Source organism: Suricata suricatta, chromosome 9 (assembly GCF_006229205.1).
Source record: "Suricata suricatta isolate VVHF042 chromosome 9, meerkat_22Aug2017_6uvM2_HiC, whole genome shotgun sequence".
Lineage (NCBI taxonomy): Eukaryota > Metazoa > Chordata > Mammalia > Carnivora > Herpestidae > Suricata > Suricata suricatta.
Genome location: NC_043708.1, coordinates 30861222 through 30887788, shown reverse-complemented (window position 1 = coordinate 30887788; position 26567 = coordinate 30861222). Strand labels below are relative to the sequence as shown.

Sequence of the window (26567 nt, the reverse complement as noted above, 5' to 3'; positions counted from 1 at the left end):
ATTACATGAGGTAAACTATGTAAAGAGTCCAGAAAGCCTTCCTTCTTCTCACCATTGTAAGGATTCGGTTTCCTCCAGGACCTGAGGGAGTCCTGCATGTCGTAACCGTGACGTGCACCCCAACTGCCAGGCTTCCTGCTCTACGACTTCTAGTCTTGCACCTGGCGGCCAGGATGTGACCTCCGCTTGTGTAGACCAGTGTGTTCTTAATTTCACACTTATTTCCTGTTTAGAATCTCCAATCCTTGGACAAATTAATTTTTTCCACCACCCTGCAGCTATTTTAATTAGAAAGTGTTTGAAGGGTCGAAAGGTTATTTGGGTTTTTTTGTGCCTTCATCTGCCCAATGAAAATAGCATTATCACTTTTTCAAATTTGAAAAGCAATTATGTGAACACTAGCCAATTCAAATATAGAGAAGGTCCATAATCACCATAAATCCCATAGCCAGAAAAAATATCACTCACATATGATTGATATCTTTCTAGTTATCCCTTTTTGCTTTGTCTCTCTCTTGCCTAGAGTCACACACACATCTGTTATGTGGTGTATATGTTAACGTGAACCACAACATATGTTTTCTCCCACGATCTTTTTTACTTATCTAATAGGTCAATGACATCTTTTCTTTTTAATGTTTATTCATTTTTGAGAGATAGTGAGACAGTGTGAGTGGGAGAAGGGCAGACAGAGAGGGAGACACAGAATCCAAAGCAGGCTCCAGGCTCTGAGCTGTCAGCACAGAGCCTGATGTGGGGCTTGAACCCAGGAACTATGAGATCATGACCTGAGCTGAAGTCAGATGCTTAACTGACTGAGCCACCCAGGCACCCTATTCCTTTTTTTTTTTTAAGGGTTTATTGTACATATTTTTGAGAGAGAGAGAGCATGAGTGGAGGAGAGACAGAGAGAGGGAACAGAGGATCCAAAGCAAGCTGCATGCTGACAGTGGCGAGCCTGATGTGGGCTCAAAACTCCAGAAATGTGAGATTATGACCTGAACCGGAGTCAGACCTCAACCTGAGCCACCCAGGTGCCCCTGTCATGGACATCTTTTCACGTCAATATAGATCCACATCTTTTTTTTTTTTAAAGATTGTTTATTTTGAGAGAGAGAGAGAGAGAGAGAGAGAGATCAGGGGAGGGACAGAGAGATCGGGAAAGAGAGAGAATCCCAAGCAGGCTCCACACTGCCAGCGCAGAGCTCAATGTTGGCCTCAGACTCCCAAACTGTGAGATCATGCCCTGAGCTGAAATCAAGAGTCAGACACTTAATCGACTGAGCCACCAGGAGTCCCCTACTATTATCTTTTTTTTAATAGCTGTATGGAATTTAATTGCATAGATATTTAACCAGTCTTTTGTTGATGGGCATTTACATTGTTTCCAATCCTTTGCTACTATAAATAGTGCTGCAGTGAAGATCATTTTATGACCTTTACCCTTAGGATAAATTCCTAGAAGTGGAACTCTCAAACCAGAGAATTTTCATGGTCAAAATTTTGATAACTATTTTTTGTTAAACTATTTTCCATAAAGATTGTAAAAATGGACAGTTCATGAATTTTAGATCAGACTGATTCTTCATGCTCCACCAATAGTAGATATCATTATTTTTAAAAATCTTTGCAATCTGATAAATTGTATATAATTTTTATTTTATTTTTTTGATGCCTAGTAAGATTGAGTACCATCCATTTTTGGCCATGTATATGTCTCTTTTGATTTGCCTGTTCTTCTTTTGCCGCTTTTTAATACATGACTTATTTCCTTGTAGAAACAATTTGATCTGTAATGGGCTCAGCCTGAAATCACTTGCCGAGACGGTTTTGAACTTTCCACTTGACAAGTCCCTTCTGCTTCGCTGCAGCAACTGGGACGCTGAGAATCTTGCAGAGGACCAGGTACTTGTTTTTTTGTTTGTTTTAAGTTTGTTAGTTTATTTATTTCGAGAGAGAGCACAAGTGAGTGCGCAGGGGAGGGGCAGAGAGAGGGACAGAGAATCCCAAGAAGGCTCCATGCTGTCAGCACAGAGCCCTACGTGGGGCTCAGTCTCACGAACCATGAGATCATGACCTGAGCCAAGATCAAGAGCTGGACCCTTGTGCAACTGAGCCACCCAGGCGCCCTGAGGACCAGGTGCTTCTCATCAGAGTAGTCACAGAATGGAAGAGCCATTGTTTACGAGGGATAGTTGTTTTCAAAATTGTAATCTTCAAATATAAATATTGGGTGGAGATACTTTAAAATAGACTCATTGAAGATAACTGTTCTATCGTATATAAATGGTACTTAAATACAGTAAGAGTCCCTATTCTGTTTTTGTTTTTGTTTTTGAGCATTTACTATATGGCAGGAGGTATTTCAGAAAATGTGATTTTTTAAATGATGAATACAAATGCATAATTAGAAAACCAAAGTGTTATAAAACTTACTATAAGAAATGGTAGTTCCTTGTCTTCCTCCCCCTCAGTGGCAACCAATTCCATGTATTTCTGATAATTACCATTATGTTTTTAAATTATGTGCATATATTACTCTTTCTTATTTTTATACTGTCTTCTGACTTCTTACTGTGAAAGACATGATTTAGTACTCTTGCGTTTCCTCTGTCCCCAAATACTGAGTTCCTTTTCCATCATTCCAATATAGGTAAATCATCATTTTTATCAGATTAATATCTACTTAGGTTGATTTTATTTATAGCTGAGTCACATAATAAGCTGCAATTAAGTTTTTTCCTTACACAACTTTTTGTTTTCCTAGGAGTAATAATTGTGCTTCTGTTTGCTTTGTTGTCTGTATCTCTGTTAACTCTTTCAACCCCAGACTCTTTTTAATGAAACCCTCCATCTTTTCTTGACTGGTTCAGATGCAGGAGGAAACTTACTCCCCTTGCTTTCCCTTGGAGCTGTCCCTTCCAGAGCCCTTTGTCACCCCGCCCTTTTCCGGAGCCCTGCTGCCTAGCTGTGACCCTGGAACATGCATTTACCCTCAGCCTGGGGATTCCCTTCCCCTTTCTTCTGTAGCGATCCTCTGTCTTCCAAATTCCGTATCTTTTCCCTTTCTTATCTTGGGGTATATTAAGAAAGGGAGCATGGGAAGTTAATTTATGACACCTTACCTGTCTGAAAAGATATTGGCTTCCCTCTATTGCCTGATAGTTTGGCAGAGTACAGTATTTTTTAGGGTGAAAATCATTTTCCTTCAGAAATTTGAAGGTAATGTTCCCTGTCTTATAGCTTCCAGTATTGATACTGAGCATGTCACTTGTTTTTCTTTCTGGAAAATCTTTACTTTATTCTTGGTTATTAAAATCCATGATGATATAAATTAGTATGGGCTATTTTTCCATTATAGCATTAGAATTCAGTGGACCCTTTCAATCTGGAATCTCATGTCTTTTAGTTCAGAGATTTATTCTCATAATATGTCTTGGTAAATATCCCTCCCTTCTGTTTCTAGAACTCATATTATTTGGATATTGGACCCTTGAATTGATCAGTTGATTGCCTAAGAAAAATATTTTCTCTCTGATTTTTCTATCTCTATTTTTTGTTTTATCTTCTGGGAAATTTCCTCAAATTTGTCTTCTAACATTTCTATTGAATTTTTAATTATTCCTATCACAATGTTAAGTGACAAAAGATTCTTGGCCTCCTCTGAATATCCACTTTTAAAATAACTTAGTTTTTGTTTAATGGATATAGTGTCTTCTATTATCTTAGAATATTAAAGATTTCCGAGATTTTCTTCAGCTTCTTGTATTGCTTTGTTTTCCTCTGAGTTCCTTATTTGAAAGGTTTGATTTGGTCTTTGACTTTCATATTAAATATTTTTCTTAAATGTTTAGATCCTTGGCTATCCATTCATAGTTAAGGACACATTTAAAAGCTGATGAGGGGCACCTGGGTGGCTCAGTCGTTTGAGCCTCTGACTTAGGCTCAGGGCATGATCTCACGGTTCGTGGGTTCGAGCCCCGCATCGGGCGCTGTGCTGACAGCTAATTCAGAGCCTGGAGTCTGCTTCAGATTCTGTACCTCCCTCTCTCTCTGACCCTCCTCTGCTTGCGCTGTCTCAAAAATAAATAAAAAACATTAAAAAAAAAAAAGCTAATTGGGCGCATCAGCTGATGAATGCATAAATAAAATATAGCACAGCTTTACAATGGAGTATTAGTCACTACTAAAAATGATACATACTCTGACAGGGATGAGTCTTGAAAATATTATGCTAAGTGAAAGGAGCCAGTTGCAAAAGATCACATTTTGCATGATTCCATTTTTGTGAAATGTTTCAGAATATACAAATCTATAGACACAGAAAATAAATTAATGGTTTCCTGGGCTGGGAGAAGTGGTGGATGACTGCTAATGGGTATAAGGTTTCTTTTTGAGGTGATGAAAGTGTTCTAACATTGATTATAGTGAATGGTCGCACAATTCTGCAAGTCTGTTAAAAATCCTGAATCATGGGGCGCCTGGGTAGCTCAGTCGGTTAGGCGTCCGGCTTCAACTCAGGTCATAATCTCACAGTCTGTGGGTTTGAACCCTGTGTCGGGCTCTGTGCTGACAGCTCAGAGCCTGGAGTCTGCTTCTGCTTCTGACTCCCTCTCTCGCTGCCCCTCCCCCACTCAATTTCTGTCTGTCTCTCAAAATAAAATAATAAAGACAAAAAAAAATCCTGAATCTTACACCATCTGTAAAAGACATTTTTGGAACAATTGGAGATGTTAGAATAGAACTGTATATTTTCGTGTTTTGCCCCACTGTTAAAGTTCTTGGGTGTGGTTAATAGTGTGATTATGTAGAAGAACATTCTTGTTCTTAAGAAGTACACACTGATGTATTTGGAGACGAAGTACCATAATGCAACTTAATGTTCAAATGTGTTCAACCAAAAAAAAGGTGTGTGGTGTCCATATTGTAAAGAGATAAAACAAATGTTGATAATTATGAATGTCAGGTAGCATTATTATTATTTTAACTTTTCTGTGATTTTGAAAACTTTAAAAATAAAAAGTTAGGGAGGAAAAGTTAATTACTATCAAATTTGAAACCAAATTTGTGATCCTTATTGTGAGAATTCAGAATTTCCAACATTTCTTATTCATGCTTTAACAATGTTTATTTTTTGCTGTAATTATGAACATAATGCTTAGGGAGATCTCAGAAAATACAGAGAATGATATTTACATTTTAACTTTTTAGTGTTTATTTTTGAGAGAGAAACAGAGCACACATAGAGGGAGGGGCAGAGAGAGAGGGAGACAGAATCTGAAGCAGGCCCCAGACTCTGAGCTGTCAGCAGAGAGCCTGATGCGGTGCTTAAACCCACAAACTGAGATCATGACTTGAGCCAAAGTCAGATGCTTAACCTACTGAGCCACCCAAGCGCCCCTTAAATTTGAATTTTAAAAAATGGATTGAGAACACAGCAAATATGGCCAGGACTTTTGGGCCAGTGGGCTTTATTATTAGTACCTACAGGTTATAGTCATGTGTCAGTAACTGGAAATCTTTTTTTCTCAGGCTACTCAGTTTCTCCAGAGATGAACCAACTAATCTTCTGCCTAAAGGGTATAAGCCCCTCTGCTTATATTGTGCTAGCTGAGTGGGGAAAGGTGCTGGATTTTGCCAGTCATTATGTAGACTTTCTCATAATTCCTCTTTCAGATGACACTTTGGCCCCACCCTGCACCAGAGCTGGTGTTACTAGATCCAGATCCTCTGTGAGTTAGCCCATTATATGACTTAAACTTTTACTCTTTGGAGGGTTACAGAAGGAGTAATTGCCAGCCCTGTGGTATAAAGATCTAGGGTTCTTTTTTTTTTTTTTTTTTTAGTTTATTTTTATTTTGAGAAAGAGAGAGCAAGCCGGGAAGGGACAGAGAGAGAGAGAGGGAGGGAGGCAGAATCCCAAGTGGGCTCCTGCCGTCAGTGCAGAGCTCAGTTCGGGGCTTGAGTTCATGACCTGAGATGAAATCAAGAGTTGGACATCTAACCAACTGAACCACCCAGATGTCCCTGGTTCTAAGTGTTCTTTATGGAGATTTTCCCGTTATCTACATGTTCTCACCCCTGCTTGTACCCTTACTTTCACAGATACCTGGTGCTTCCCATTCCTTATGCTTTGCCATTCTCTGTGGCACAAATTAACTTAATTCTTGGATTTTTGGCTTACTGTAGTCCTAGGCTTAAGCCTTCTCTTGTTTGCCGAGCCAGTCACTGCTTGTTCACCCTTCAAAAATGTTGTTATTGGAAAGATTTAGCACAACTGGTACCTTAAGGTTAACATCCTTCCTGTGAAAGGGTTTTGGGAGTCAAATTATCTGAATTTGTTTTTTGTAGCTGTTTCTGACTTTCTGTGACCCTGAGTAGTCATTTCTTTGTGTCTTGGTTCCTTCCTTCTTTCCTTCTTTCTTTTCTTCCCTTCTTTCTCTCTCTCTTTCTTTCTCTCTTTCCTTCCTTCATTCTTTCTTTCCAATTTTATTAAGGTATCACTAACATACAGTAAAATTCGGCCATTTAAAGTACACAAATTGGGGTGCCTGGCTGGCTCATTCAGTAGAGCATGTGACTGTGGATCTCAGAGATGTGAGTTTAAGCCCCACATTGAGCACTGAGCCAACTTAAAAAAAAAAGTATACAAATCAATGGATTTTCGTATTTTTACAGAGCTGTACCACCATCACCACAACCTAATTTTATAACATTTTGGGGGCGCCTGAGTGGCTCAGTTGGTTGAGCTTCCATCTCTTGATTTTGGCTCAGGTCATGGTCTCACAGTTTGTGAGACTGAGACCCATGTTAGCATCTGTGCTGACAGCCCGCAGCCTGCTTGGGATTCTTTCTCTCTCCCTCTCTCTGTGGTCCTCCCCAGCTCATACTTTAAATAAGCAAACATTTAAAAAAATACTTAAAAACATTTTTGTTATCCCAAAAAGAAACTCCATACCCATTACAGTTACTTCCCATCCTACCCCTGCCCCTCCCCTGAGCACTAGGCAACCACTGATCTACCTTTTGTCTCTATAGATTTGTCTGTTTGGGACATTTCATATCAATGGAATCATTTAATATATGATCTTTTGTGATTGGCCTAATTTACCATGTTTTTGTGGTTCATTCATGTTATAGTGATTATTGGTACTTCATTTCTTTTTATTCTAAACAATATTGCATGGATATATACTACACTTTATTTATCCATTCATTAATTGGCAGAGATTTGCATTGCTTTCACTTTTTGGCTGTTATGAAAAATGCCACTATGAATATTTGTGTATAAAATTTTGTGTGGACACATGTCATATGTTTTTACTTCTCTTGGGTATATACCTAGAAGTGGAATTGCTTGGTCATGAACTCTGTGTTTCACTGTTTGAGGAACTGCCAGGCTGTTTTGCAATGAACTACACCATTTTATATTCTCACTAGCAATGTGTGAAGGTTCCAATTTTCTGCATACTCACCAAACACTTGTTATTATCTGTCTTTTTGGTTAGAGCCATCCTCGTAGGAATGAAATGGTATTTCGTTGTGGTCTTGATTTACATTTCTTTAGTAGCTAATGATGCTGAGCATCTTATCATGTGCTTATTGGCTATTTAAAAATACATTATAGAAATTATACATCATCATTACACATCATAGAATATATATCATAGAAATTATACATCATCATTATACATCATAGAATATATATCATAGAAATACCTATTTAAGTCCTTTGCTCATATTTTAATGAAGTTGTTTGTCTTTATATTGTTGAGTTTTAACAATTCTTTATATATTTTGGAGACTAGTCCCTTATTAGATATATAATGTGTAAATATTTCCTTCCATTCTTCAGGTCATCTTTTCACTTACTTGATGGGGTCCTTTGAAGCACAAAAGGTTTAATATTGATGAGGTCCAATTATCTATTTTTTCTTTTATCATTTATAGTTTTGGTGTCATATCCAAGAAATCATTGCCTAACCCAAGGTCATGAACATTTACCCTTCTGTTTTCTTTAAAAATCTTAGCTTTTAGCTCCTACATTTAGGTTTATAATTTTTGTTGGATCCAGCTTTATTCTTTTACATGTGGCCATCCAGTTGTCTCAACACCATTTGATGAAAGTGCTTTGGTTTTCTTATCATTTGAAAACAGATTGTTAAGAAGCCCTTTAAGCTCTTCACATTCAAGTACTCTTTTCCTTTGAGAGACAGCCTGCTGATAGATGTGTAGCTTGTTGAGTCTAGGTGGAAATTTTTATTCAAACTTATTTATTCTATCTATTCATGTTGCTTGGGAGAATGACTTGCCATTAGTAAATAAATAGATTCTAGAAACGGGCCCTTGTGACTTTTGATTTGACGCCCATTGAACCCTATTTTTTCCCTTGTTTTCCACATCTTATTAATAATGGCTGGTCGTTTCTGATTGACAGTTACATGGGCCTTTTAATGAATCTTGCTTTCAGGTGTTCTAGGGCATGACCCCCTCCAAAGTGAATTTCTTGTACTGGTTGCCAAACTTGTGGAAACTGTCCTCACCTGCACTTGAGAAAAATCTGTCCATCAGGTTTGGTAGCAGATAGAAACTTCACTAATTTATATATAAATTAGGATTTTTGAGCATTTGGAGTAAGGCACTATTTTAGCTATTTTGTTTAAAAGCAGAGACAGGAAAGCAACATGAAGATTCGTTATACTATTGAGTTTATTGTCATATAGTGTGAAATGTCTCCTAATAAAAGGTTGTTGAGAAGTACATGGTGCTTAGGGTATTGTACGTCCTGAATTAGAACCCTAAAAGTTGTCTGCCTCTTTGTGATTGAGTTGGAAATTTGGAAATTGCTTTCTTTGGTTTGTCTTCCAGATTCCACTGATCTCTGACTTTTCTCTTCAGGTAATTTATGCTGCCAGGGATGCCCAGATTTCAGTGGCTCTCTTTCTCCATCTTCTTGGATACCGTTTCTCTAGGAATTCAACTCTAGATGAGAACGATGACCAGGCGGGCTGGAGGAAAGTCTTGGAGAAATGCCAGGATGTGGTAGACACCCCGTTCCGAAGCAAAGGAGTTAGCCGATTGGGGGAAGAAGCTAATGGGGAAGCAGCAGAAGCCCAGCAGAAGCCAAAAAACAAGAAGTCTAAGATGGATGGAGTGATGCCAGCCAACCACCAAGGGAGAGACCCCAGGAAGCACAAAAGAAAGCCCCTGGGGGTGGGCTACTCGGCCAGGTAACTGAGTCGTTCCCTGTCTGCTAGAGACTCAGAGGCCCAGCCTGCAGCAGAAGGCACGAGGCCTCGTCTTGGGTCTGGGGACAAGTTGTGTGCTAGGCTAGCAGAGGTGCTGTAAGGGTTAATTTTATCTTTCCTTTCCTTCAAGGACTTTCGGAGCTGTCTTTTGATCTATTTGTGTATTTTCCTCCTTTACCCCTTCTTTTACTTTTTACTTTTTAGACAGCTGGAGTGGAAATAGGGAGAACATAACCTATATTTGTCACTGATCTGTCATGACCTTACACTTGTAACTTCTCCAGTTATAAATGAGGGTATAATTATTACTCCTCCCTTGCTCGGGAGAGCTGCGAAAATGAGTAACATGAATTGCCTCACACGTTTCAGGAGACAGGCATGATTTCCCATTCATTTGGTATTTGATTATTTAGAATGGCATCCAGCTCTAAGCCAATATTATTCTCTAACCAGTGAGAGTTTCTCTGTACAAATTCTGCCTCTATTGCAGAAAGATGACTAATAAGTACTTTGGAGTGGAAGCTTGGTCCCTGTAGCAGAGTGCCTTTAGGAATTGGATGATTAAATTGAAGCAAGTATTGCGTGTGAGCCAGAAATAAACTCATGCGGCCCTCATTACTTTAGCTTGAAATTCTTTAATTTCAATTTGCTTTGTTCAACCCAATGATTACTCTGTAGAGCAGTTTCTTGGTGCTTGCTCCTGTCCACTTTCACAACAGAGCTGTGTAAATACTACTCCCTGTCCATAAATATAAAGACTGGCTAAATGAATTCATTTGTGGCTCCTAGCCCCATGCAGATGGAGGAACAAACGTGATTTTTTTGCCCTACTTGTTTTTTCCCATAAACGTAATATTTGACCCTAGTATTGAGAATAGCTAGGGTCACTCAAGACATCATGAGAAGGCAACTGATACCTTGACCCACAGTTAGCTTTCAGTTTTAGATTAATCTCTCCCTTCCCTGCAGAAAATCACCCCTCTATGATAACTGCTTCCTCCATGCTCCTGACGGACAGCCACTCTGCACTTGTGACCGAAGGAAAGCTCAGTGGTACTTGGACAAAGGCATCGGAGGTTTGAGACTCACTTGTCTTATTTCGTCTCCGTTTAGGTGCATGCAGGTCCTGGCAGGAGTGGGGAGGGGACAAGGGGCAGGGTGGGATAGGAGAAGGCAGAAAGGACTTGAGACACGTGAGGCGTGGCTGTTCAATCGTGATTTCTGTCTGCTAGACACTCAGAGTCCCCACCTCCGGCAAAGACACAACATCTCATCCTGGGTCTGGGGAGAAGGTTGTGTGGTAGGATAATAGAGGTGCTCCAGGGGTGATTTTCTCCTTCCTTTCCTTCAAGGACATTCAGGGCTATCTTTTGATCTATCTGTATATTTTTCCCCTTTCCCCCTTTTTTTACTTTTTAATTTTTTAGACAGTTGGAGGACTAACATAAGGAGAACTTAACCTAGCTTTGTCACTGATCCTGCTCTGACCTTAGACCTATAACTTCTCCAGTTATATTCTCAACCTCTGATGGACACAGCAGAGAACAGTTTAGGTGTGGCTTCCTTCCTGAGGGAGAGGTGGGCAAACACTGACCTTTTCTCTTGCCTTAAGAGCTGGTGAGTGAGGAGCCTTTTGTGGTCAAGCTACAGTTCGAACCTGCAGGAAGACCCGAATCTCCAGGGGACTATTACTTGATGGTGAAAGAGAACGTGTGTGTAGTATGTGGCAAGAAAGACTCGTACATTCGGTGAGTGTGGGGTCTGGCCACCCAGACTGTCTGCCTCTGATGGCATTCACCTTGATAGCCACATATGGAACTCTCAGGGGCCTTGGGTGAATCTGCCCACTTTGTCTGAAAGACTTATTCCTGGGGGTCATCCCAGTTTTCCTGAGAACTTCCGCTGAATTCTGTGTGGCCTTGCCATAGTGTCCCCCACCTATCCTGAGCCCATATCTTGGTTTCGAGAATGTAACACTGTTCAGTGACAAGCTGCCATGAAGAGAGTGATCCTCTTTTGCTTAAAGATCAGAGACCATTTCCTTCTGAAGCTGCCTTTCTCTGTGTGTTCTTATCCTCCCCCCTTGAGCGGCCCACAGCTTTCTGAGCCTTGGTACTATTCATGGGGCACAGGCATACGAGAGAGATAGATTGCCCCTCTGGCTCCACGCCATCATAATAAGGCAAATACCGCAATAAAGTGAGTCAGGAGCGCCTGGGTGGCTCAGTCAGTGGAGTGTGCCACTCTCGATCTCGGGGTTTTAAGTTCAATCCCCATACTAGGTGTAGAGATTACTTAAAAATACAATCTTAAGCAGCGCCTGAGTGGCTCAATCGGTTAAGTATCTGACTTTGGCTCAGGTCATGGTTTCACAGTCTGTGAGTTGGAGCCCCACATCGGGCTCTATGCTGACAGCTCAGAGCCTGGAGCCTACTTCAGATTCAGTGTGTGTGTGTGTCTCTCTCTGCCTCTCCCCCACTCGTGCTCTGTCTCTCTGTCTCTCTCTCAAAAAATAAATAAACATTTAAAAGAATAAAATAAAGCCTTAAAATAAGTGAGCAAGTCAAATGAGTTTTTTGAGTTCCTAGTGCATATAAAAATTATGTTTCTACTACACTATAAACTGTTGTGTGTAACATTATGTCTAAAAAACAGTGTATCTCTTTTAACTTAAAAAATATTTTATAGACACTTGGGTGGCTCAGTCAGTTAAGCATCTGACTCTTGATTTCAGCTCAGGCCATGATCTCACGGTTTGTGAGTTTGAGCCCCACGTTGGGCTCTGCACTGAAAGTATGGTGCCTGCTTGGGATTCTCTCTCTCCCTCTCTGCCCATCCTCTACTTGAATGCTTTCTCTCTCTCTCTCTCTCTCAAAAATAAAGAAATAAAAATTAAAGAATATATTTAAAAAGGCTTTATTGTTGGGGTGCCTGGCTGACTCAGTCAGTAGAGCACATGACTGTTGGAGTCACGAGTTTGAGCCCCACATTGGGTACAGTGGTTAAATGCATACATACAAACATACATACATAGAATACTTTATTGCTAAAAAATGCTAACCATCTTCTGAGTTTCAGTGAGTTATAATCTCTGCTGGAGGAGGGCCTTGCCTTAATGTTGATGGATGCTGACTAATCGGGTAGTGGCTGCTAAAGGTTAGAGTGGCTGTGGCAGTTTCTTTCTTTTTAATTTTTTTAATGTTTATTATTTTGAGAGACAGAGACAGAGCTTGAGTGGGGGAGGGGGAGAGAGAGGGAGACATAGAGTCTGAAGCAGGTTCCAGGTTTTGAGCTGTTAGCACAGAGCCCAACGTGGGGCTCAAACCCACGAACCACACAATCATGACCTGAGCCAAAGCTGGATGCTCAACTGATGAGCCACCCAGGCACCCCATCTTATTTTATTTTTTAAGAGACTGAGAGGGACAGAGCGTGAGTGGGGGAGGGGCAGAGAGACGGGCACACACAGAATCCAAAGCAGGCTCCAGGTGCTAAGCAGTTAACAAGAGACCAAACATGGGCTCAAACCCATGGACCATGAGATCATGACTTGAGCTGAAGTTAGTTGCTTAACCGACTGAGCCACCCAGGCGCCCCGACAGTTTTATAAGGTAAGACGACTATGAAGTTTGCTGCACTAATGGATTCTTCTTTCCCAGACATTCTCTCTGTAGCGTGTGATGCTGTTTGATAGCATTTTGCCCGCAGTAGAGCCTCTTTTCAGATTGGAGTCGGTCCTTTCAAATCCTGCACCACTTTATCAACTAAGTTTTTGTGCTATTCTAAATCCTTTGCTGTCATTTCAACAGTCTTCACAGCGTCTTCACCAGTAGACGCCATCTCAAGAAACCGCTTTCTTTGCTCATCCCTAAGTAGCAACTCCTCAGCAGCTAAAGTTTTATCCTGAGATCTCAGCAACTCAGTCCCGTCTTCAGGCTCCACTTCTGACTCTAGTTCTCCTGCTATTTCCACCACATCTGCAGTCACTTCGTTTGCCCATGGGCTGCAGAATAGATGCTGTGCTAGCAGAGGTGAAAACAATATTAATCATGTACGTCCCCATCAGAGCTCTTGGGTGACCAGACACACTGTCAATGAGCAATAACATTTTGAAAGGAATTTTTTTCCTGAGCAGTAGTCTCAACAGTGGGCTTAAAATATTCAGTAGGCTATGTCATAAATAGATGTGCTGTCATCCAGGCTTTGTTGTTTCACTTAGCACAGGCAGAGGAGATATAGCATCATTCTGAAGGGCCCTGGGATTTTCAGAATGGTCCATGAGCTCTGGCTTCCACTGAAAGTCACCAGCTGCATTAGCCCCTAACAAGAGAGTCAGCCTGTCTTTTGAGGCTTTGTAGCCAGGCACTGACTTCTCTCTAGCTGTGGAAGTCCTAGAGGGCATCTGCTTCCAATAGAAAGCTATTTCATCCACATTGAAAATCTGTTGTTTAGTGCAGCCACCTACATTAATGATCTTAGCTCTTCCGGAGAACTTGCAACTTCTACATCAGCACTTGCTGCCTCCCCGTGCACTTTCATGTTGTGGAGATGGTTTCTTTCCGTAAACGTCATGAACCAACCTCTGGTAGCTTCAGAGTTTTCTTCTGCAGCTTCCTCACCTCTCCCAGCTTCACAGACTTGAAGAGAGTTAGGGCTTTGCTCTTCATCAGGTTTTGGCCTGCAGTAATGCTGAGGCTAGTTTGATCTTCTCTGTAGACCACTTACCTTTCTCCATATTAGCAGTAAGACTGTTTTATTTGCATAGCATTTATGTGTTCACCGGAGCAGCACTTTTAATTTCCTTTGAGAACTTTTCCTATGCATTCATAAGTTGGTTAGCTAGTCCCAGAAGCATACCTTTTGGCCTGTGTTGGCTTTCCATATGCGTTCCTCAGTGTAATCATCTTAGCTTTCGATTTAAAGTGGGAGACGTGCAACTCTTTCCTTTCACTTGAGCGCTTAGAGGCCACTATAGGGTTGTTGATTGGCCTGATATTAATATCATTGAGTCTCAAGGAATAGGGAGGCCCCAGGAAAGGGAGAGAGACAGTGGGATGGCCACTTGGTGGAGCAGTCAGAACACACCCAACATTCATCAGTTGACTTTGCTGTCTTATATGGGCATGGTTCATGGTGTCCCCAAAACTATTACTATGGTGACATCTGTGACCATGGACCACAGATCAGCATAATGAATATAATAATAATGAAACAGCTTGAAATGTTGCAAGAATTACTGAAATATGACACAGAAACACAAAGTAGGCAAATGCTGTTGGAGAAATGGGACCCGTAGACTTGCTTGATGCAGGGTTGCCACAAACTTTCACTTTGTAAAAAATGTAATACCTGCAGAGCTCAATAAGATGAGGTATGCCTATATTTAGATGACCCAAAGGCACACTTTGGGTTTTCTCCCTGGCTTCTGTGGAGTAACTCACTTTCCTCTTACAAAGGGAGACACATAATTGTTGCTCTTAAGAGTTTTTCCTGAGAGCCTAGTTCTCCTTAGAAAGTAATGCTGGGCCTTGATGAACCTGGAAGGGAATAGTCTGAGTGAAGGATTTCTCAGATGAAGGAAATAGTTTTTTTAGGTCACCAGGCTTCCAAAATTTCAGAAGTAGGGGTTACCTGCTACATGCTTGGAGAGAGTTATTTTCTAGATGTTAAAGGCCATTAGTTTTATTTTCCCCCCTTTCTCTGATACTCTTCCTTCTGAGAGTACAATCTTGGCAAAGGTTGTTATTGGCCTCCCTCTGCCTTTGGCCCTCTGCTGACTCTTGAGAGCAGGTGGTATGAACTAACTTCTAGGAGAGAGGAAACCAAGGTGCGGTAGCTAGGGAGGCTGAGAGTGGAGTAGGTGGTATTGCCTTTATGTAATCTCTGTTGGACTGTGGTGCCCGGGGCTTCTCAGTCATGATTAGGAGAAATGGGACCCGTAGACTTGCTTGACTCCAGTAGCCCGCCTGCTAGCTCCACGTGTGTCCTGTGTCATCTGCTAATGAGCGCTGCCTTCTGGGTGGGCTTGGCAGGAAGAACGTGATTCCACATGAGTACCGGAAGCACTTCCCCATTGAGATGAAGGACCACAACTCCCACGATGTGCTGCTGCTCTGTACCTCCTGCCACGCAGTCTCTAACTACTACGACAACCACCTGAAGCAGCAGCTGGCCAGGGAGTTCCAGGCCCCGATCGGCTCCGAGGAGGGTCTGCGCCTGCTGGAAGACCCTGAGCGCCGGCAGGTACGTTCTGGGGCCAGGGCCCTGCTCAACGCGGAGAGCCTGCCTGCCCATCGGAAGGAGGAGCTGCTGCAAGCCCTCAGAGAGTTTTACGACACAGACACGGTCACAGATGAGATGCTTCAAGAGGCTGCCAGCCTGGAGACCAGGTATAGTCTATAGTTCTGGTCTGAAAAGGGATTGAGGAGTAACCCAGTGCACTCAGTGCATTAACGCTGACCACTTGGTGAGGTTGCTTGCTGAGGCGGGGGCGGGGGGGGGGGAGTCATACATAGCCTTGTGTTATCCCATTATGTGTATAATGGCTTAAAAATACCATGGGCTGGGATAGTACAATCTTTTTGAGAATTTCCTTTCCATAGGAGACTTGCCTTCTGTCTTGACCCTTTTAAGGTCCTGTATGTCCAGTCATTTTCATGATTAGCCGGTGAGTTCAAATGCAGTGGAGTTGTGCCTTAGAGATTCTATGCAGAAGTGAATCCTAAAATCAGCACAGAAGATGAAAATAATACTCAAAGAATACCCTCAGATCTCTGAAGTGGCCCATGAGTATGATGGATGTGGTTTTGTGTCTCTCATCTTATCCAGATCGGTGGGACCTGAGACCAGTGGATTCATGTTTGCCGTCTCACCTGGACTCAGGGTACTGGCCCACTGAATGGGATATTGGCTAGAGTTGCTCTTACCATTTAAATTACTTTTCTCTTTTTCCCTTGCTTCTTTGCTTTCTCTCCTTCCCCATGAATATCTGCTTGAACTTAGAGGATGTAATTCGGTGTTCCTAAATGAGAAGCTTATGGTCCTGAGAAATGAATGGGCACATGGCTGAGGTGAAAAAAATTCTGTGCCACCTGCTATATAGTTTTGCTTAGCAGCTGTCTCTTTTCCAGTAGTTCCAGGGATTGGAATAATTGAGCTGATAAGTTCACCAAACAGATAGTAATGCTGTTTGTTTGCCTACAGAGTTTTGTTACCAAAAAATTTTTAATATAGTGGCAAACAATTATCAAACAAATATTTCCAGCTATCTCAATCTATTTAAGCCAACTAATAAACTTTCTGTAAATTGCCTTAATTAGTTCTTACAACAAATCTATGAGATAGGATTTAGATTTCTTACTGGTAACTGCTAGCGTTATATCTTGCATCTTTTAAACCTTTCCAAGTTAATAAAACGCTACTGAGTTTTATCCTTATAACTACCTTGTGAGGTTGTAGAGCAGATGTTATTTTCCGAGTTTCTATGTTAGCTGCCCTGAGGTAAGGTTAAGTAACTGGCCAGGGTCCTGTGAGAAATTAAGAAGACTCGTTCTTTTACCCAATTCCCAGATGTGTTTGCTAAAACAGGTAAACTGCCCCTTTGACCACAGACCTTTCTAACAAATCACCTTGCCGGCTTGGAGAAGACGATGGTGGCCTTGGATGTCTGGGACTGAGAAGAGCTGTTTGGGGAAAGAGAGGCTAGCTAGTGGCACCCTGGGGGGCTAAGCAACAGTGTCTGCAGGTGCCCAGAGGGCACCAGCGCTGCTAGAATGGGGGCGGGGCCTCGGGGGCAGGATTGAGCGTGGGATGTGGATGCAAGGAGGGGAGCGGAGTCCACGGGGTAGCAGCTTCCTTGAGAAAGGTAGTCGTTACTCACAGGAGGTGAACGTGCTGTTGGCGTGGTGGCAGAACAGGTTTTAAAGTCTCTCTGCTTAGTTAGGAAGGAGGCAGGGATGCATTTTCCCTTTAAACAGCACCAGCTGCATGACTGAATATTTCATGGGACCGAAACAGGTCTCTTGTGGATGTGGTTTGGCATTCTTTTTTCTTTTAAGATTTTATTTTACTTTATTTTATTTTTTAAAAGTTTATTTATCTTAAGAGAGAGAAAACAGCATGAGCAGGGGAGAGGCAGCAAGAGAGGGGGAAGGAATCCCAAGCAGGCTTGCTCCATGCTATTAGCACACGGAGCCGACACAGGGCTTAGTCCCATAAACTGTGAGATCATGACTTGAGCCAAAATCAAGAGCCAGATGTTTAACCAACCGAGCCACCCAGGCGCCCCTAAGATTTTATTTATTTTTTTGTTTGTTAATGTTTATTTATTTTTGAGAGAGAGACAGGGTGTGTGAGCCAGGGAAGTACAGAGACAGAGGAGGGACAGAGGATCTGAAGCAGTCTCTGCACTGAAAGCAGAGAGCCTGACGTGGGGCTCAAATTCATGAACCATGAGATCATGACCTGAGCCGAAGTCGGATGTTCAACCGACTGAGCCACGCAGGGTGCCCCAAGATTTTATTTTTAAGTAGTCTCTGCACCCATGGTGGGGCTCTAACTTACAGCCCTAACAAGAACAGCTGTGTGTTCCACCAACTCAGCCAGCCAGACACCTCCATCTTTTTTTTTTTAATTGACCTGTAGTTGACACAGAGTCACACAACATTACATTAGTTTCAGGTGCCCAACAGTGATTCAACAAGTTTATGCCCATAGAACGTTCTTACAGTACCATCGCCGGCATTGCCTGTGCTGGATGGCATGGCATTCTTTCTGTGAGGAAGAAGACACTAAAGAAATGTACCACCTCACATTTTACATTCAGGTATTACAGTGCTAGAAAACGGAACATGTGGGGTGGTTTAACAGCCCCATATAGATTCAGGATGAATAATTTAACATTTTTTTTTAATGTTTGTTTATTTTTTGAAAGAGAAAGAGGAAGAGACAGAGTGTGAGCAGAGGAGGGGCAGAGAGAGAGGGAGACATAGAATGTGAAGCAGGCTCCAGGCTCTGAGCTGTCAGCGCAGGGCCCAATGCGGGGCTCAAACTCACAGGCCAAGAGTTAAATGTCCTGAGCCGAAGAAGTCAGACGCTTAACCCTCTGAGCCACCCAGGCATCCTCAGAATGAATCATTTAAAAGAGGCGAGTAACCCTGGAGTCAATAAAAGACCAACATTCTTTACTCCTCGTCAGCCAGACAATAGGGGGCGCTGGGCCTCATGCAGGGGCCTCCCCACAAATACAGCTCAGCATCCCAAATACCTTCTGCTGGATTGTGCGCAGTATGTCCAAACCACCTCTTTAGAGAGGCAGGGGTAGGAAAGATGTCTTAAAAACATTAAAGTAAGCAACCCTGTAGGAGTCCAGCAACTTCCTCTCATGCCCTTGCCACAGCCCCTGAGCCCACAGCATGCAGGTCTGTGTGACCATCCTGGGCTTGTCTCCCTCAGACCCTTGTGCTTTGTGTCTCGCCAGGATTTCCAACGAAAGCTACGTTCCTCACGGGCTGAAGGTGGTGCAGTGCCACAGCCAGGGCGGGCTGCGCTCCCTCATGCAGCTGGAGAGCCGCTGGCGTCAGCATTTCCTGGACTCCATGCAGCCCAGGCACCTGCCCCAGCAGTGGTCTGTGGACCACAACCATCAGAAGCTGCTCCGGAAGTACGGGGAAGACCTGCCCATCAAGCTGTCGTGAGAGCCACACTTCCTCGCAGCTCAGGACAGCTGGGACGCTGAGCCCAGGTGGGAAAGTCCCCTCTCCCCCGATTGTCAGAGCCTCGTGGCACAACTCGGAATTGTAACCCACACTGGTCCTAGGATGCCTCCGGTGGGGCAAGGCTGTGGCTTCAAGGGGAGCTTCTGGGTTTGAGTCTTAGTTGGGCAGGGTGAGAGTTCATTTTCCCTCCCTTTTATTTTATTTTTGGTGGACGAAAGGGCCTTGGCCTTTATTTTACTTTCCTTCTTTTGCTTCCCTTGTACAGACACAGCAAATGAAGGATTCTTCCCTGAAGTGACTTGTCGAGTTGCTCAGGTTTTTAATACATCTCTTCCCTGTGCAGTAGGTTGGTTTTTCTCTAACAGGGGTGGTTAAGTATTTTAATCCCACCGGGTTAGGAGGAGAGAGAACATTCTTCCAGAGGCTAGAGAGGTGAATGAGTCAGATTCATTTTTCCAGTTCAGGCTCATCTTCATTATAAATTCCTTGGCTTAATGCTCTCCCACAGCTCACCTGGTTGAGATCCATCACCTCTAGGTCACTTCAGTTCCTTTCCATACTTGAGAATGTTCCCCCTTTCCACGTCCAGGACCAAAGCAGCGACTTCCTGCCATATGCTTTCACCCGAACACTGGGAAATCCTTTTCTGGAAGTGGGCCTTGAAGCTGGCTGGGGAAGAGAGAAGCATGAGCAGCCAGCTCTCAAGAGAACCCTGATACCTGCTCAGCTTTCCCTTTCATGCTGTTTGTTGTCTGTTTGTTGCAGTCCTGTCCAGAAGTGCAACGTTTTTAGCTTAATCCCTTTCTGAGAGGAAGATTATCTTCCGTCAGAATCAGTATCCGGCCCCCCTCTGTGTTCCGTGTTCCATCAGATTTGTAACACTGACCTCTTTTAAGCGCTTCATTCTCTCCTGCAGTCCTTCGGTCAGGCTGCCTTGTGCAGCTTTGTCCACCGCCCCTCATGCCTGGACCTCGTTAATATATTCAGATCAGATGTTCAAACCGGTGGCATTTTATCTTTTTATATGAGGCCGCCACTTTGAGCATGAAATCAAGTTTTAGTAGTGATTAGTATTTTTTCTAACGTTTTAGGAACACTTTTATACCTTACGAGACCTTAGAAACTTGAAAAAGAATTTTATGGCCAGAATCCAACAGGAGCTGTTTTGAAATTGTGCCCGAGTTGGTGATGGTTGTTCTATCACTGATAAATAAAACTTCTTCTAAGCACAAAGCTCACTGAATGTAAATGCAAACCTTTTTTCTTCACAGCTTTATAGAATCGGTAACTGTTCTTGGGGGAGGGGATGTTTGTCCTTCAGGTCCCTAGCGTGTGGCGGGGTGCACCCAGACGTACCACATATAGTGGGGCCTCAGCCCATCAATCTACGGCCTGCTCACGGGTGTGCCCATCTTGCATTTTGCTCCTCTGCCCCTTCATTTCCACCTGTCCTCAAGCAGGTGTTTCTGGGATCTCAACTGGAAATCCTTGAAAATGAGCAGTACCAGCACCTTGGGGCCTCTGGATGTTCGGTGTGGTTATTAGGGGTTACCATGGGGCGTGTGCGGGAACGGCTGCACCCCACGCCCAGGAGCCCGGGGCTGGAGAACTGTGGAGACTGAGGGGTGGTCGGCAGAGCAGGCAGGCTTGCCACAAGGTGGCTCTCATAGATTTTGCTTTATATTCATTCTTGAGAAATAGGGGTTTTATACATGGTTCCTGAACATAACTGATGGACTTCCGTTGCCAAATTTGTGTAGCTGATTTGGGGACATTTTGATAAGTTTACCAGAAAAAACTTCTTCCTCTGAAACCGGGAGGAGGGTGCTTTTGTTCTCTTTTCCTGTGATCCTCATGCTAAGAGGAGCGGAACACATACCAGGTCATTTAGGTGCAGTGGTTGCTGTGGGAAGGAATGGATTCTCCCAACAGAACCTCCGCACCAGGAACCAGCCTGGAGAATGCAGCTAGGACCGGCCCCTGGCATTTCCGCGCCTTAGACCTGACTCTCTGTTCTCAGAGTCAGCCTTGGACCACGGCAGCCTTTCTCTAAGACAGTTGTGATCTCAAATGAGATATCTTACAGTAGGTATATTATAAAATAAAAATGTATTGGTTTTTGCTCATAGAAAAGTAGTGTATGTTCGTTAGAGCTGAGTCTGAAAAAAGGAATGAAAACTATCCGTCTTCCCTCCTTCTAGAACAGAGCAGACCTTTGCTGGTATGACCATGCATTTCCTTTCAGTAGTTAAAAACGCATATAATAAAAGCAGGATTCAGAGTCATACATATATGCAGCTTGGCATCCTGTTTTTTCCTCTCACTTAACATGGTAGCACAAGTAATTAGTTTCCTGTGAAAGCAGGTTTCTAGTGGCTCGACCTTACTTGGTTGTCCATTCCTTCGCTGTTGAAAATTGTGGTTGTTTGAGATCCCTTTGTTAATGGCAGTGAAGCCGTGATGAATTGTCGTATAAATCTTTGATGATACCCTTGATAATTTCCTTAGGGTAGAATCCTAGAAAGTGGGTGAAGCAAGGGCTCACATTGCTGCAGTGAGGACCAAGTGATACCACCTTTTAGGAGTGTATATCAAGGGAGTGCTTCTCACTGCCCCTCTAGCTCGTGTCCCGGGGCACTTGCTGAATGTCCGTGAGCAGGGAGAGGACAGGGCCATGGCAGGGGCCTCTGAGTGTGCCCTGATCGTTTTATTTCTTGGCTCAGAGTCTTTTTTCGGCTTCCCCTTTGTTTCCCGTCCTTCACTGACTCATTTCCTCTTAGAGTCAGTGTTTTTTTTTTTTTTTTTGAAACCCTATTGATTTTAAAATAAAAAAGGTAAAATAAAAGTTACAGACAGTTCTTTTTGTGTGTGCATGATACACAAGCAATCCGAGATCTGCTGTCCTAAAGCGAACAAGGACACTACTGAGGGATTTGTTGCTTTTTGAGAGTGCAGCCGTAGTTACTTATTCTTATCCACATCACGGATGAGGATCCGATGACAAAATGTGTTCTGTTGAAATAAAGCCGTTTTAATCCCTGATTTTCGACTCTTAGGAGCCCAGCAGGCAGAAAGAGCTTTGGTTCAGCTTCCTTTTCTACCTGTTGGTTTGGGGCCCTAACATCTGACTATAATTTAAATTCTTCGTTTACTTTACCTCTCTGAGTTTTTCATTTATTCATTTATCCATTCCTCCTTTTTTCTTCATTCTGTCTCATCCACATGAGAGGTATCACTTGTTTACTTTTAAAGAAGATAGTTTCTAGTAGGCTAATTTACTGATTACTGCATATTTTAAAAGGGTCCTTCTTTCTGATCTTTTGCCTTTTCTGTTGAGTAATGGCCATTTTTTGGAGTCTCTAATCCTTCGGGAATACAGTGGGAATCAGTCTTTCTTGGAGGAAATAAGCTGAAAGAGGATGGAAGAATGACCTTGTCACAATGAACTCTTGATCTGAATAACATCCACGCAATACATAGTCCCCGGAATACTTTTGCTCTGGAATTCGTGATACACTGTGTGTATTCACCAAGCTGTCTCCTCCTGCTGGAGCCTCATACCTTTTGCCTGTCACATCAGGCGGTTTCACATCAGGCAATGGAGCAGGGCTTACATACAGCCAGATAGCTTACGTGTTCAAATTACCTATCTCGTCAGCTTGCTAGGAGATGTGTTCATCACCCCCTTTGTTTGAGGCACTGAGGCCCTTGCTTTAATGCCATGACGTTATTTGGGAGGGTGAGAAGCTCATTAGACTGTCATTTCCATCTAACCAGGTCTATGTGACCCCCACTCTTGTTGGAGGTTCCTAGATACTGTGGGTTACTCGACCATATGGGTAATCATTTGGGGGACAATCAAGAACTGACCTCCTTTGCATAGGAATAGGGGGTGTCAGAGGACCTACTTCACCCGTCCTGGGTTGTATCTTCTTCTAATGCAGTGCACGCCACCTTAAAAGGTCCTTCTCTGCTCTGAATGGAAGTAGTTAATCTCCTATCCTCCAGACTGAACTCAGAGCATGTGCCCTCCTTCTGGCTTTCTTGGTCGTTACTAATTCTTCCATTTTCCTCTTGCTAAATGGGTAGTCTATTGCCTTTCTGCCTGCATAAGCTCCAAAAGCTGCTGAGTTTGAAGTCAGCATTATTATGAGCGTGATGTGTGGTCCAGAATATTCCTGAGTTAGAGAGGTTAGTTATATTCTATTCCAGCGTCCCAAAGATCTCCCTTTTCAGGCTTCAACATGCTGGGGCAGAGTTGCGATTCTGACTATTCAGGCCATGAGGGTATCCATTAAGTCCTGGATAAAAACCAAACATTTGAGCTTAGTAAGCTAACACCTGAAAAGAAATGGGAGATTAAGACATGGCTAGATTTAAAATAAGTATGTGTATTTGGTTAGTGGGTTGATGGGAGGTGTATCCCATGAATTTAACTTTCTCTTGTGCTTTTCCCTATACGCGGTTCTGTCGTGTGTTGGAGGATCGGAGGAGTGGGCTGGTGACCTGGGGTTTGGTTCTGGCCATTAGCTGTGTGTTTTAACTTTTCTGGACTCCTTTCTTTACCAATGAAGTTAGAAATTGCAATTATGTGTGCTGTAAGGACCCTCCTCGCTGTGGCTTCCTATAACACATCCCTGTTTCTTATTTGGTACCTTCTCTTGGGAGCTGTGCACCTTCTCCTTCGTTGCACATTCTCCTCCTGCCCCTAGCTCTGGAAATGGAGACTGTGCATGGAGAGGGGCGGAGGGAATGAGGAAAGCAGGATGCTGCACCATGTCCTCCTGGCCTCAATGACTGGAGAGAAGCCTGCTTTCTCCATCTGGCACTCCCCCTGGGGTTGAAATACGCTTCTCACCAGAGATGTGCTGTGCGTGGCCTTAGGGAACTCACACTTCTACTTAGTTCACTATATAACAATAAAGAAAGAAGAGAAAGCTTCATCTTCACCTGCATTGATAGTGCTGTAAAGTTTAATAAGAGAGAAGCACAGAATGGAAATGGGGTGAGTTTGCCAGCTATTGTAGATGGGAAGATACTGAGAAAAAAGGAGTGAATGTTTTTCATTTTAAGGATAGGAGAAATTAAGGCTCTACTGTGGAGGATTGAATAGAATTAGGTACTTTAAAAGGAAAACATTAAACCAATAAGTTAAAAATATTCTTTTTTTATGTTGTCATGACTGCCTAAGAAAATTTGAGGGATCCAAAATGTTAACACGTTGTTAACCATGTGTAAGTCCTAAGACATGATCAACTCACAGGGAGACTGGGAAGGTTCTGGGTCCTGAGTCTTGTATGACCCTGACTTGCCTTGGACTTTGTTCCTCTTACCTTTGCCTGCCACTAACAAGACAGACATGTGCAGAATGTGAAGTTTGTATTTAATAAGCTTCTTCTGGAAGACGTTTCTCTCTCTATATATATATTCATTCCCAAGACCTGGCAGAAAACGTTATTTCCCAGTTCATCCTTAGTGCTCAGTTTCAGCCCCAAAGAAAGTGTTGGTATATTGGCTTTTCTTTGTGTAGCACAGATTCAGACCAAATATGCTGGACTTGAAGTGCTTTTTATAATAATCACCTAGATATAGCATGAACCCTCATGTTTCTATCAAGTTAGGATTATTTTGCTGTTGTAGTTCTGGAAAAAGCAACCAGATAGGAGACTAACATATATTTCTCTGCCCTGACAAACCCTAATTTTATCTAAAATTCTGACATCTTTTGTTATTTCCCACAGAGCCACCTAGAGTACCAATGTGCTTAGTTTTTTTATTTGTTGCTTTTATTTTATTTTATTCAGTATTTTATTTATTTATTTTTAAAATTTACATCCAAGTTAGTGAGCATATAGTGCAATAATGATTTCAGGAGCAGAATCCAGTGATTCATCCTCTGGATATAACACCCAGTGCTCATCCCAACAAGTACCCTCCTCAATGCCCCTGTCTAGCCTACCCCCACCCAACAACCCTCCGGCAATCCTCAGTGTGTTCTCTGTATTTAAGAGTCTCTTAGTTTTTTTTAACCAAAGTATGTATGTCTGGCCCTGGGGTTCGGTTGGCCTGAGCTGTAGCCACATACGGCTTCCTCTGAGTGCTTGGATACAGTGAGCAGGACTCATGTTGGCTCAGAAAAGGGGAAGAGGATGGCTTGGGGTTAGTTTTTCTTTTTTAAATGTTATACAAGTGCAGAGCAATTGGCTGCCGTCCCCCTCTCAAACCATCAGCAGAGCTTGACCTTGGCCAAGATTGTGCCTCATCCTCTCGGCATTTTAGCATAGAGTTGCGTTTCAGCCCTGGAATGCTTAACCAAAAGCACATGCTGTAATGGTTTCCAAAGAACAAGTTTTTACAAAAAGTCTACATCATGTTGTCTTCGCAAAACTGCAGTTTTCTCTGAACCACCAACCCGATAAACCCCCAAATGGCTGTTCTTGGACTCATTTGTTCACAAGGGCTAGGGGTTTTGTTGTTAATAATACTTTATTGAAGTGCAGCATAATGAACAGACAATAAAGTACAAATTTAGAAGTAGAGCTCGTGAATTATGACAAATTATATGCACCCATGTAACCCTATGCTACCCTTCCCTTCCCCTCCCCTCTCCTTCTTGCCCTCCCCTTTCCTTCCCTTCCTTTCCCTTCCCCACCCTTCCAACTTCCTTTCTTTCTCCTTTTCTTTTGTTGAGCAACCACTCATTACAGCCCTTGGACAAGCTAAGCAGGACCATCCTGCCCAGTCCTGGGGCCACGTTATTGGGGTCTCCCAGTTCCTGGCCAGGGATAGCCTGTCTCTGGAGGGCCCCTCAGCCTGTCCACAGAACATGATCTCCTCTAGGGCCCTCGGCCAGGCCTGAAGCTGGAGGGGCACCTGTGGAAGCACCAGGACAAGGGCCCTGCCTTCTCCCACTGGCTATAGGAAGTTTCAGAGAAGGCCGTTCACTGCTCAGTGGTGCCCAGCTGAGCAAAGTGATGATTTGGTACGAGGGGCCAGACAGTGAGTGAATGGGGGACTCAGGATTGGAAACCACTCAAAAAAGGAGTGCCCCATCCACTCCTCAGTGTGAGTCACCCCGTGTGTAGACACCACACCAGTGTCTGGCCCCCTCTGTCACACTCAGCACACGGAAACCTTTGCATTCCAGCTTGTCCAGGACTGTGTGAGGAGGGTCACTGATGAAGTACTCACAAAAATTGTTTCCCAAGATGCTTTCTAGAAACTGAGGCCCCCAGATACCACAGCGGCTCTGGATCTGAGTGCTCGTCGCCCACCATGGTGGGGCCCACCTCCATGTAGATCGGGATGCTGGCGCGCAGGTGGGGTGTGGTGTGCGAGCCTTGGCCAGGCTCCCACTCAGGGCTTTGGGCTTAGCGCCGGTGCCAGCCCCTCAGGCTCCGGGACTGCGACTCCTGCCCCCACCCCCACCAAGTCCAGTTACCCAACTCTCAGGACTGGGGTTTCTTATGTCATGTAGAACAGCCTGGGATTGGAAGGTTGTGCACTCACCTACCTTAGCAAATTACTGTAAGGCAGAAAATCCAGGTCAAAATGGGATAAAGATTGGGCATCTGAGTCTGGGCACTTTGCTCCGTTGTCACAT

At 43.2% G+C, this 26567-nt stretch overlaps 1 protein-coding gene across 10 annotated transcripts in view; it reads left to right on the top strand.

Moving 5' to 3' along the window:
- Positions 1 to 26567, top strand: part of EXD2 (exonuclease 3'-5' domain containing 2) — a 52410-nt gene that overhangs the window by 22518 nt on the left and 3325 nt on the right. The window contains exons 4-11 of one of the 10 annotated variants that reach the window (XM_029950256.1): positions 1779 to 1905; positions 8899 to 9230; positions 10218 to 10324; positions 10861 to 10996; positions 15281 to 15637; positions 16077 to 16131; positions 18727 to 18990; positions 19554 to 20213. In XM_029950256.1, the coding sequence (XP_029806116.1) occupies positions 1779 to 1905; positions 8899 to 9230; positions 10218 to 10324; positions 10861 to 10996; positions 15281 to 15637; positions 16077 to 16131; positions 18727 to 18984 (1372 nt within the window). In that variant the 3' untranslated portion in view covers positions 18985 to 18990; positions 19554 to 20213. The other 9 variants (XM_029950255.1, XM_029950257.1, XM_029950254.1 and 6 more) reach the window with 9 other exon arrangements.